This window comes from Malus domestica, chromosome 17 (genome assembly GCF_042453785.1).
Source record: "Malus domestica chromosome 17, GDT2T_hap1".
NCBI lineage: Eukaryota > Viridiplantae > Streptophyta > Magnoliopsida > Rosales > Rosaceae > Malus > Malus domestica.
This window is the reverse complement of record NC_091677.1, coordinates 13,464,303-13,477,032: the sequence shown is the minus strand read 5'-3', so window position 1 is coordinate 13,477,032 and position 12,730 is coordinate 13,464,303. Positions and strand designations below refer to the sequence as shown.

The 12,730-nt window shown below is 41.9% G+C and overlaps 1 protein-coding gene and 1 pseudogene across 1 annotated transcript; both read right to left on the bottom strand.

Moving 5' to 3' along the window:
* Nucleotides 1-5,913: 5,913 nt before the first annotated feature.
* On the bottom strand, nt 5,914-6,742 carry LOC103405222 (ethylene-responsive transcription factor ERF070-like; annotated as a pseudogene).
* Nucleotides 6,743-8,018: 1,276 nt separating this feature from the next.
* Nucleotides 8,019-12,291, bottom strand: LOC114822437 (SNF2 domain-containing protein CLASSY 3-like). Its single transcript, XM_070816374.1, has 3 exons — nt 11,174-12,291; nt 10,819-10,977; nt 8,019-9,935 (listed from the first exon to the last, which is right to left on the bottom strand). Exons 1-3 carry the CDS (start codon nt 12,263-12,265, stop codon nt 8,019-8,021), a joined length of 3,168 nt encoding a protein of 1,055 aa, XP_070672475.1. The 5' UTR covers nt 12,266-12,291.
* Between the last annotated feature and the right edge of the window lie 439 nt (nt 12,292-12,730).

The window sequence follows — 12,730 nt, the reverse complement described above, 5'->3', positions numbered from 1 at the left end:
GAGGCACCTACTTTTCCAGCCTTTTCCAGCCTTGTCAGCACCTGTCACACGCACACTCAGTTTTGCAGAAATTATGGGCATTCTGTCAAAGACTTCTGGGGAAGTAGAAAACACATGAATCTTACTGTTCAATCACCCACTTCCCACACGCAACAATAGCTCATGGGTACCACAGATAACTTTGCCAAAGTTCTCTGCCAAAGTTGAGCACGTGAAGCTTGCAGCTCCCACTACATCGCTCTGACCAAGAAGGGTAAAAGAATAGCAAAGAAACAGCACTAACAAAGTTTAGACCCATAAATTTTGAAGGTCTAGCTACCATATTATTACCCACAAGGGTAAAGGAACAGTACCACTGCTGGATAATTGGAAAGTCCCTGTGTGTCAACCTCTGTGCTTCGTGGCAAGGTAGACTAGCAAACATGCCCAACCTTTACTCACATTCGAGAAAACACTCCCAATAAGATTGCTTGCTCCAAAATCGAAGAGGCACCGTCCTCCGAATCTCGAGAGCCAGACTCCCAACATGACTACTTTCTTAAAAATCGAAGAGAGGGTAAAGGAACAGTACAATTGGAAAGTCCCTGTGTGTCAACCTCTGTGCTTCGTGGCAAGGTAGACTAGCAAACATGCCCAACCTTTACTCACATTCGAGAAAACACTCCCAACAAGATTGCTTGCTCCAAAATCGAAGAGGCACCGCCCTCCGAATCTCGAGAGCCAGACTCCCAACATGATTACTTTCTCAAAAATCGAAGAGACACTGCTCCCCGAATCTCGAGAGCCAGACCCCCAGCATGATTGCTTTCTCAAAAATCGATGAGGCATCGTTCTCCGAATCAATCGAAGAGGCGCTCGCTTTCTCAAAAGCTGGGCTGCTCAGAGACCACGAGGGCCGATCTCAGAAATCGAAGAGGCACCTACTTTTCTAGCCTTGTCAACACCTGTCACACGCACACTCAGCTTTGCAGAAATTATGGGCATTCTGTCGAAGACTTCTGGTGAAGTAGAAAGCACATGAATCTTACTGTTCAATCACCCACTTCCCACACGCAACAATAGCTCATGGGTACCACAAATAACTTTGCCAAAGTTCTCTGCCAAAGTTGAGCACGTGAAGCTTGCAGCTCCCACTACATCGCTCTGACCAAGAAAGGTAAAAGAATAGCAAAGAAACAGCACTAACAAAAGTTTAGACACATAAATTTTGAAGGTCTAGCTACCATATTATTACCCACAACTGTAAAGGAACAGTACCACTGCTGGATAATTGGAAAGTCCCTGTGTGTCAACCTCTGTGCTTCGTGGCAAGGTAGACTAGCAAACATGCCCAACCTTTACTCACATTCGAGAAAACACTCCCAATAAGATTGCTTGCTCCAAAATCGAAGAGGCACCGTCCTCCGAATCTCGAGAGCCAGACTCCCAACATGACTACTTTCTCAAAATCGAAGAGAGGGTAAAGGAACAGTACCATTGCTGGATAATTGGAAAGTCCCTGTGTGTCAACCTTTGTGCTTCGTGGCAAGGTAGACTAGCAAACATGCCCAACCTTTACTCACATTCGAGACAACACTCCCAACAAGATTGCTTGCTCCAAAATCGAAGAGGCACCACCCTCCGAATCTCGAGAGCCAGACTCCCAACATGATTACTTCCTCAAAAATCGAAGAGACACTGCTCTCCGAATCTCGAGAGTCATACACCCAGCATGATTGCTTTCTCAAAAATCGAAGAGGCATCGTTCTCCGAATCTCGAGAGCCAGATACCACAGACCACTTTTTCAAAGTGCTCTGACAGAGTTAAAACATGTGAAACTGGTAGCTCCCACTACCGTGCTATGACCAAGCAGGGTAAAGGAATAGCATTACTACTTGTTGTTAGGGAGACTCCTATATATGTCGACCTCCATCCCCAACGGACAGGCAGACCTGCAAAAATGCTCAACCCTTCATCATATCTGAGAGGGCACTCCCAACGATGCCTTTCGAAATATTCAGCTTTCTTTCCCCCCGATAATACCTCTGCAAACAAGCTATACTAGAGCAAGAATATCTCATATCATCAGGGTTAAAAGCAAGAGTATCCCATATCATGCTTTTTCCCTGTCTTTTCTTTTGGCCTTGTTTTTACCTGCAAGACAAGGAGAAAGAGAGCAATCAGTCAGCACTTGGAATCAAGCTTCCAGCCAGGAACTGACTGCCTGGAACCCCTTACCTGATTACTTACCTGGCATTGCTCTCGAGTACTCATCTTCAACATCTTATGTTTCCAGGGAAGATTCCGCATCTGCTTGAGGAACAGATAGGGCAAGTGCGAAGGATACAAGGAAGCATGTGGAGACAAGCGTAACAGCACACGTGCCGATACATTCATTACTCTGTCAAAAGCAAAAGTATCCCATATCAGCAGGGTGGAACGTACTCTAGATTTGATGGACTTGTTTTGACCCTCAAATTCTTCAGTCGGCCTTATACTCTGGAGGAAACCAGAAAACCCTCCAGCTCAGTTCAAGAATAAGCCTGTGGAAAGTTACTTCTTCAAAAGCAAAAGTATCTCATATCATCTCTTCTCATTTTTCTTCTCTTTATCCTTCATGCTGCTGCAAGATGGGGAGAAGGTGAACAATCAGTCGGAGCTCTGATTGCTTACCTTGTCTGTCACCTCTTTCAGCAGACCCCCTAGCTCGGCGACTTGGGGGACTCCTACTACATGGTTTGTATCGCGCTTGACCAAGCCTGAAACTACAAGTAAGCTTCAAGTGAAATTGATACATTACCTTGTGCATCTCCACCAGTTAAAGATACCACCCCTGGATGGAGGAAGAGTACTTCCAGAGAAGATGCCACATCTACCTATGAGACAGATAAGGCAAGTCAAGACGACACCACACTCCGATACTTAGAAGTTTCGTGATTACGAGATCATTCTCCCACAATATTTCCTAATGTCATTTGTACTAAATCATTCACTTGTACTCACTAAATGAGAGCTTGAACCTATGTACTTGTGTAAACCCTTCACAATTAATGAGAACTCTTCTATTCCGTGGACGTAGCCAATCTGGGTGAACCACGTACATCTTGTGTTTGGTTTCCTATCTCTATCCATTTATATACTTATCCACACTAATGACCGGAGCAATCTAGCGAAGATCACAAAAAGCGATCGTTTTCGCTACCTAGGATCTATCTTGCAAGAGAACGGAGAATTAGATGGAGATCTCAACCATAGAATACGAGCTGGATGGAAAGAGTGCATCCGGCGTGTTGTGTGACCGTCGTAGGCCACTGAAGCTCAAGGGAAAATTTTATAGGACGGCAATAAGGCTAGCGATGTTGTATGGCACAGAATGTTGGGTGGTGAAGCATCAACACGTACACAAAATGGGTGTAGCGGAGATGAGGATGCTTCGTGGGATGTGTGGGCACACGAGAAAGGATAAGATTGGGAATGAGGATATCCGAGGTAAAGTAGGAGTAGCCGAAATTGTAGGAAAGATGAGAGAAAATTGGCTCCGGTGATTTTGAACATGTGCAAAGAAGGCCGACTGACGCTCCGGTTCGAAGATGTGACTACGGGACAGAGGTTCAGGGCCGAAGGGGTAGAGGAAGACCTAGGACAACTTTGGAAGAGACTCTAAGAAAAGACTTAGAGTACTTGGATCTAACGGAGGACATGACACAAAACCGAGCGCAATGGCGTTCTAGGATTCATATAGCCGACCCCACTTAGTGGGAAAAGGCTTTGTTGTTGTTGTTGTTGTTGATGTATCACAAGGAGAAGAAATCTCCTTATAACACCCACGGCAAAGACAATGGAAAAAAACGAATTTAACCCCACTAAGATCCTAACTAATGCACTTTAAGTTCTTATTAAATAAAAAGAAAATAAACGGAAATAATAAAAACAAATAATTATGTCTCTTCTTAAATCCATTGAATAGCACTCCCATGTCCATTTGATTTCCAAAACCATTGCAGTATCATCTTCTTGTTGTAACGCATATGTCTTGGTGCAGTTAATTAGCCTCTTGCTCCACTGGAATTACTTTAGACACTCAAAATGTTCATTTTTCACTTCATTTTTGCATAACTCCAGTATTTAATGCCTATAAATTAAAACAATATAAATTAGTGCATTTAACCCATTCATATATACAAAATCCAAAGGAAATATATGAAAATATGCACCCATCACTTACATTAACGGTCGATTGATTTACTATATTTTGATACACTTGTTTGGTTCAGAAGTATAACTAGTAACATAGTTCATGTGTTTTGATCAAAATGCTTAAATACCATTCTTCTTCTTCTCTATGTCTATTGTTTTTGGTCCACAGTTTTTCATTTATTAACTTGAGTATCCTAATCTTGCTAAATGCAGTAGGAATAATCTCCTGGTGCTTTATGGCAGGTTATTGGAAGCTTGCCGTCTGTACAGGATGCACTCTTTCAGATAACAAGTAGGATTCGGGAAACAATTTTCCCTATGAGACCTCCTTATGCTAATTTCAGTGGCCCGCCCTATATGTCTCCATTTCCTGAGATGCCTCCCCACTCCTTTAGACCGAGGCATAACCCAGCCTCCCCTGGTCCCTATCCTTCACCTGGATTCCATCATGGAGTTGATCATTCTGCTTTTCCATCACAAACTCCAGGTCATCAGCCTTCATTTTCTCATGGTATGGATCACAACGGTCCAGCTCACATGGACCGAGTTCCCTATTCTTTTGGTAATGAGCGACCAGGACATGGTCCAACATTTGAGAGTCCTTCTCCAAGAGTTGAGATGACGATTCCTCAGACGTTGATAACTCATGTTTGTGGAGAGAACAACAGCAATCTGAACCAGATCCGGCAGGTGGGTTGTATTCCCTCTTTGTAGTTGATATTATTGCACTCAAAGTTGGTAATGAAGTGCTGGATTTTGTTTTAACGCGTCTGTTTTCATGGGTGTAATTCATTCCAGATCTCAGGTGCGCATCTGATTGTTCACGATTCAAAACCTGGATCGTTGGAAACCCTAGTTGTCGTGTCCGGACACAACCTTGACAATCTGTTGACCTGTTCTAGCAGCACCCGTTTGAATGAAGAATGGACGTGTGGAAAGAAATCTCCCTTTTAAAGTTTAGATGAATTCATCACAAAAAACGAATGCAATTTTTATTGTTAATTCAACATCTAGTTTAGTTCAATTTTCCATCAGTTTTTTTTTCTTTTCTTTTTTTTGGTTCAATTACAAGCGATATTGAGCGAAGCGGGGGGCTCAAAACGAGCTTCGAGTACTGGGTAACAACTCTTAACAACTTGGCTGCAAACCACTTAGTTTGGTACTCCTCATTCCATGTCCAAGTTTGATTTCTTAGTTTGGTACTTCTCATTCCAATATCGAAAAAATGTCCAAGTTTGAATTCTCATTGTTCGGAGGAAAAGAGTTAGGTGTAAGATAGTATGGTAAGTATGTATATAATATTCAATTTCAAAAAAATGTTCGAGTTTGAATTCTCATTGTTTGGAGGAAAAGAACTTATTAGGTGTAAGATAGTATGGTAAGTACGTATATAAAATCTCGCATTGTTTCACTTAATGGTTTACCTCCACATTATCTCTTCAAACTCGTTTTGTCTTGTTTAGTCGCTTGTTTTCTTTCTTTCTTTTTGTCTCACTTTTGTCCATTCCCGTCAACTCGGTCAAAGATTTGTTAATTTTTATTATGAGTTTTAACGGAACACTCATGATAATGTTCACTTCTAACGAAAAATCATTTTTTTACATTTTTCTAGTACTATTCATTACACTTTTATTTGTCTTTTTTTTATTAAAATTTTTTTTTTTTTAACTTTTCGTTAGTTTTTTATTTTGTTGGATAAGATGATGATTTTAATTTGGCGCCGTACAAGCACAATATAAATAGAAATTTCTAATTATATTTTTAATAATTTATTCTAATACTTAACGGAGGGAGTAAGATTAAAAACAATAAGCAGCCCCCTCCCCACGGCGGCAAATGCTCCTCCTCCTTCCCCATGGTCCCACAGTCGCAGCAGCCACCACCTCATCAACAACCACCGTCTCCCCAGCTCCAGGAAGGTTAGTGACAGCACGAGGACCCCTGAGCATCAGTGAAGTTCTGTCATACGCCGCCGCAGCATCCTCCTCCGTGTCGAAGGTTCCGAGCCAAAGCCGTTTTCTCTGATTCGGGTCTCGAATTTCCGCAGCCCACCTGCCCCACGGTCGCTGGCGGACGCCTACGAACCTTTCCCGGCGGCCCGGGCCCGATTTCGGAGGCAGCTTGGCTCGCTTGGACAGCTTAGGACAACCGGAGCAAGGCGGAGAAGACGAAGCGGAGGAAGGCGAAGGGACCTCAAGGTTGATCTCTCTGACGCCCCGCTTCACCGCCGGCACGACGCTGTCCTCATTGTCGTCGCTGGAGGAGTCAGTGGCGTCGGCGTCGGCGTGTATGATCCGCACAAGCTTTGGTTGGATTCGGGTCGGGTATGGGGTTTCGTGGATCACGGGTTTGGCAAGGGCGGTTGTTTGCTCCGAGAATTGGACATTGGAATTGGCGACGGAGAGGTTGATTTGGACGGTGGACATGGAATTTGATGGCGGCGGAATTGAATTAGGGATTTGGTGGTGGAGCGAAATGAAAAATCGAAGGGGGAAAAAGCTCATATAGTAAAGAGCAGAGGAGGGGGGGAGTGAGGGCGAATTAGAAACCGGGGGGAAATGAGGTGGATTTTTCTTATTTTGTTTTGCAGGTGGATCCGATGTGGCTTACCTTACATGCAGACAAAAGGATAACGCCGCCATATAAGTAAACTTAACGGAAATACTCACGTATGTATAACAAATAAACTCATAGACTTCGTGTGCAAGGGCTGAATGTTTTGCTCACATCAAAAAACGTAACGGATCTGTGATGTGAGCAATCGATCGTTTGTTTTTTTGTAGATAAAAAAATAAACGAACAAAGCACATGTTATATAAGCAAATTAAATGGAATCTCTTGATTAATTTAACGTAAATTAATAAGCACGTGTCACGATATTAAACTTCATAGATTTTTTATGATACAAACATAAATGGATAAAGAGAGACAATGCGACATAAAAGCTGGATTCGAGAGGTAAAAATTTGGATTCTGAGTCATATTTTCAGATTACAAACGGGTTTAAAACAAGAAATGCAACCAAAATAGCAACAAAAACGTTTATTAGTAGTTTAAATGCTTCCCAACAAAAGCCTTGTATTCTTTCTTAAAGAAACTAACACAAGACAAGTGTTTCATCATCATGGAACAAGTTGAAGCTCAGTTTTCAAGCAATGCCAAGGAGCAAGAAGATGGAAACCGATGCCGAAATGTATAGCTAATGTAGTGCGGTGAGAAGAAAGATAAAATGAGCACTGTAATATTACTTGGAACGCAAGGAATCCTCGTATGTACAAAGCATACATTTTATAAACCAGGTTTGATGTTTGCGTTCCTGCTCACACCACACCACACAGGCCAGGACCATATAATCCACCAAACGCAGCTTATCCGTTCCAGAAATCATCCCTATCACGAGCCTAATAAAGACCATACAATGCACCCGCGCGCAGAAAACCTCCCCATCCTCCCAATGAGAAAGTAATACAAATGAAAACTGTGCGTGTTGGTTTGTATGGAGTTTGAGGATTCATCCAAACAGAATCAAGTCCATTGACACGATTTAGTTTGCACATATTCTTTACGTTTTCAGTTATATCAGTTGGAAATTTTCTAAATTTCTTTCGTCTAGTTCCATAAAATATATATTGCCGACATCATCCAGCATTTTCCCAGAAAACTTAAATGACAAACAAATTTCTGTGGAAACAAACAGTGGATAGGTAGAGAGAGAGAGAGAGAGACCATTGTTGTGGATTCGAGGGTCGCTGGGTGTGAAGGGATGATGTACCACCAGCAAAAGAGGAAACAGCTCGAATTTTTCTACATGCAGTAAAAGCAATAAACTCTCATATGTGTTTCATGCAGCAAAAGTTGATAGGCCTAGCTGCTCAAAATAGATGTCTTCGTGCAGCAAAGCTATACTCTCGAATATGTGTTTCAGTTTCTCATGCTGAGCCATCTCCTCCAAAACCTTATCCGCAGAAACAGCTCGGACTTTCTTCTCGCAAGCATCACTCCTGTCCGAATCAGAAAACACCAACTCAGACAAACGGCTCTTGTCAACTTGGCGTTGGTACTTGTGCTCCTCATTTGTTCCACCCATGAGGAGGTGGTACACATAGACAACTTTTTTCTGTCCTAGCCTGTAGGCACGGGATATAGCTTGTCTCTCCACCGACGGGTTCCAAGTGACGTCCAGAAGCACAACCCTTGAAGCTCCGACCAGGCTTATTCCTTCACAGCATCCTTTAGTTGAAGCTAGTAAGACCTTGGCTTTACTGGAAGGATCGTTGAAAATCTTCATCGAGGACTGACGCTGCTTCATATCACAACTTCCGTCCATATAGAGCACCTCTTCCCCTTCAGTCCAGTGAAACCTTGATCTCAGAAGATCCCTTGTAAGAACCAAGGGTTTAATATACTGACTGAAAACAAGAACTCTTTCATTCAAAGCATCGCTGAGTCTAATGAGGTCCATCACAAATTTTACCTTAACTCCAACATCAGGATTTAATTTCAGTTTGTTTAACTTATCCCATTCACCAGAAAATGCTTCCTTGTTAAGCAAGAGGGAAGGATGAATAGATATAAGAGACTCCAAGTGTTCATATTCAAACTGTGATTTTATCACTTGAATTCTCTTATGGTACTCCTCCTGTAGTTGCGTCGGGCGTAGAACAACAACTGAGTTCCTTAACCCAGGAAGACTATCTTGCAGTACAGAACCCTTGTAGACATTGACAAATGGTGCAATCTTCGCTTTGACCTCTGTAGCATGTCTTTCTCTTTTATCATTGACATTTCCACTACAGTTGGTCACAAAAGTCCATTGCCATGTCTCTAAATTTCTTTTTTGGCTTTGGTTTCTGCGAAAATCTCCAGTGAACTTATTAGAGTCGATTGAGTCTGCAAATGTAGGCCTCACCAGGCAGATTGTATTGAAGAGCTCCTGAAAATTATTCTGGAAAGGAGTTCCAGACAGAAGAATGCGCCTTTTAGTCTTGAGGTCTGATAAAGCCTTCCAAATACGACTTTGATCATTCCGAGGAGTGTGCCCTTCATCGAATACTACAAGACCAGGAAACTCAAGTATAATTTTCCTCCATTCCTCCGCTTGCTTCAGTGCTCCAGAATGATTTGTCCCACAAAGCTTCTCAAACAATTGGTAACTGATTCCCAGGATGCTTCTTTTCTTGGTCCAGGAACACAACTTCAACATTCTGCTGTTCTTTACTCTGTTTATGCTTTTCCGGCCTTCAATTCGCATCACCAAATTAACATCTGCTTCAATTTCTTCACCAGATAAGTCAGTGTTGTTTAGATTGTGAAAAGGAATGTCAAACCCCCATTTTTGAAACTCCTCTTCCCATGTAAGCAACATGCTGCGAGGAGCTATCAGAAGTGGCCTGCAGTTTGGGAACAACTGCATGTATGTCTGGAGAAAGACAATGGCTAGCAGTGTCTTCCCAGTTCCAGGAGCGTGTGAAATTATGCAACCATTCCCAGCATAATCACTGCTTCTTTTTTTCAGCTCCTCAACATGTATTCCACCAGCTATATGATTCCACAAGAACTCAAAACCTTCACGCTGATGAGGATACATGCTGCTTTTAACACCTGGAATGAAGTCCCACACTGTGCCTTCATCGGGAAGGTGAGAACTACAACCAGAATGGGGACCGGAACCAGAGTCATGAGATCGAAGCTCATCAAAGACAGACCAGTTGTCAGTTTCAAAGCCTCTTCTGCCAAATTTTTCGTAAGGATTCTCAACCTGAAATGTGCATGACCAAGAGAAAAATCACATATTTGATATGCCAAATCATGATAATTAAGTTAATAAGCACGCAGTTACAGTATGAGAAAGCAGACAAGGAAGGTAAACAAAGAACAGAAAATTAGACCCTATATGTTAACTCATTCAAAGCGTATACTTGATTAGAATCGACAGATTCTTAACAAGAATTTCAGATTAGCCAGAAACATTCCAAGGATATTTTTTAACTAACTTGATAATTCCAATTTGAATGATTAAAACCAACAAGTTGCATTGTTTTTTAATATGAACGCCCCAGCAATTAGATCAATAAAGAATCACAGATGCAGAAGAAAAAAAACCTTTTCAAGCTAAGTACACAGAAACATAAAGAACTGGCAAGTTAAGCACCAGAAGCTTGAGTACCCAAAGTACTAAAACAATGGTCAAGTCCGAACGAACATATGTCAGAGCTGTTCACAGACACAATATAGATCTAATAATAACAAATAACGAAAAACAGATAGCAGCTGAAATATGCCAATCGGGGTAACAACTTGAACTGTCAGTTTGCCCTAGAGCCAAGCCAACTCAAGTTACGGGGTAAGCAGCAGAAACACAGCGTTTTTTTTTTTTTCCTGTTACGAAAACAGTGTACTTTCATTCCAAATCCCTCCGACCACCTAGGTAGGCAAGCGCTTGCTTTAAGTCTCTAAAACCTCTATGAATAAAAGTTCCAGGATGTGTACTAAAGCATGTTCCAAACAACAGACGGTGCTCTATAGTCAGTGTTACACGGTTTCCATAAGAATTAACTAGATTTTATGATTTAGTGCAAATGAAAAATGATAACATAAAAAAAGGTTTTAACTCGTACTGAAAGAAACATGCGTAAACTTACAAATTCTGGAAAAATATATTTGATCTCCTTGGCTAAGTAAGTGCAAAATTTGCATCGGAGTCCAATCTCTTCATCGAGTATAAGCTGATGACTCCCTCGTTTACAAAGGGTAGCAGTATCCTCTTCATGAACAGCGGGGAGTGAATCTTGATTTCCAACCTGCCAATCAAATACAGTCACTTACAGTCAAAACTTAACAACTAATTAATGACTCAGCTACGAATATGTACTGATCGGATCATTGCTACAGTCTAACAACTAATTATAAGGTCATACACCTAAGTTAAAATACACAACACAATAACGATTATGTACTTTCAAGATCAGAGTGAACGATGAATTTATGCCTACCTACCTTATTAGATCCAGTGGAACCAATCTCACAAGATCTGAGAGAAAAACGAAATTCATCCCAAAGTTCGTTTTCTTCTGGATCAAGTTCTGGCTTCTCTGGTACACTTGGCTCCTTGGATCCAAAACAGAACTTCAATAGAAGAGCGGTAACATCTTCTTTTCTACTAGAATGCTGCCCCTTCTTCATCTCGACACCACCCTCAACAGTTTTCCCCTTGCCCTCTTTTCTAAATCCCTTTTTAACTTCCCCTTCATCAATATTATGCACCTTATTCACCTCAATATTGTCCCCAACACTTTTCCCCTTCTTCGTTTTCCCACTACCCTTTTTCTTCTCCCTTTTATTAACAATCTCCCCCTTCTTCATATCAACATCACCTTCATCGCTCCACTGGCCATCTCCACCAGATGAACTTGACTCCTCAGAAAACTCAGAACTTTCTGACTCTTCTGGGTCATAATCCTCGTCATCCGAATGAGCGCTTTCCTCTTCACTAAATAGGACGGTCTCTGAATCATGTGAGCTGTTAGAAACATCAGAAGCAACCTCCTCAGTTGCCTCAGATTCATCTGAGCCATCAGAAGCAACCTCGTCATTGGCATCACTTGTCTCCAAATTCAAAGAACCGAAACCCCGTCCTCCTTCGCCTCCCTCTTCGCCTAAATACACGACGTCATCATCACTATCCTCCAGATCAACTGGGTCAGATTTCTTGCCATTCTTTGATCCTGCACTATGTACATCATCAAAATTCATGGGATCATTTGAATCCTCACCAATGATCTCCACACTGGCCTCCTCACCATCATCAGACAAATCCTTATACTCATAGTCCATTGACGTACCAAACATCCCTTTCTTAGACCTGTTAATGGATTTTCGCTTCCCGAGCCTTTTCTTCTTGTGTTTACCTCCTGAGGCTGTGGGTGGAGCTGCATTGGCCTCATCAGAAACATCAAGTGATTCATAGGCTCTGGACTCTTCCTCACTCTCATCAGATATAGACACGTACTCTCGACTCACAGCGGCCGAGCCACCCTCACGATTCTTCTTCCTGGTTCTCTTTGCTACTGGCAAGTTTCTGTAGTCCATCCTATCTATGAACTCCAAAGCTTCCACCTTTTCTATCTAAAACATGAAAATTTCCCCAAAAAAGTCACCTCTTTTTCACCAAAACCACACAAACACAACAATCATACAAACACATGCACATATATATAGATATACACACATACATGTATACACACAAACAACGAAGGAACATCAATCTTTACGTTATTAACTCCAAAGATTCAAACTTTTTCCACCAAAGACACAAAATTGACATAAAAAATCATACAAAAACAGAAGGCAGCATAATAAACACAAAGATCCAAACTTTTTTCACCCAAAAGTTGAAATCATCACGAAGGTGTAAGAGAGAGAGACTTGCCAGCAACAATGAAGGAAGCTTCAGAGAGAGAGAGAGAGGGAGAGAGAGAGGGTTGTGATATCGGATGAAGGCTAAAAGGGCGCGAAGGATTAGTGTTTGAGAGAGAGGGAGGAGGAGTTTCAGAG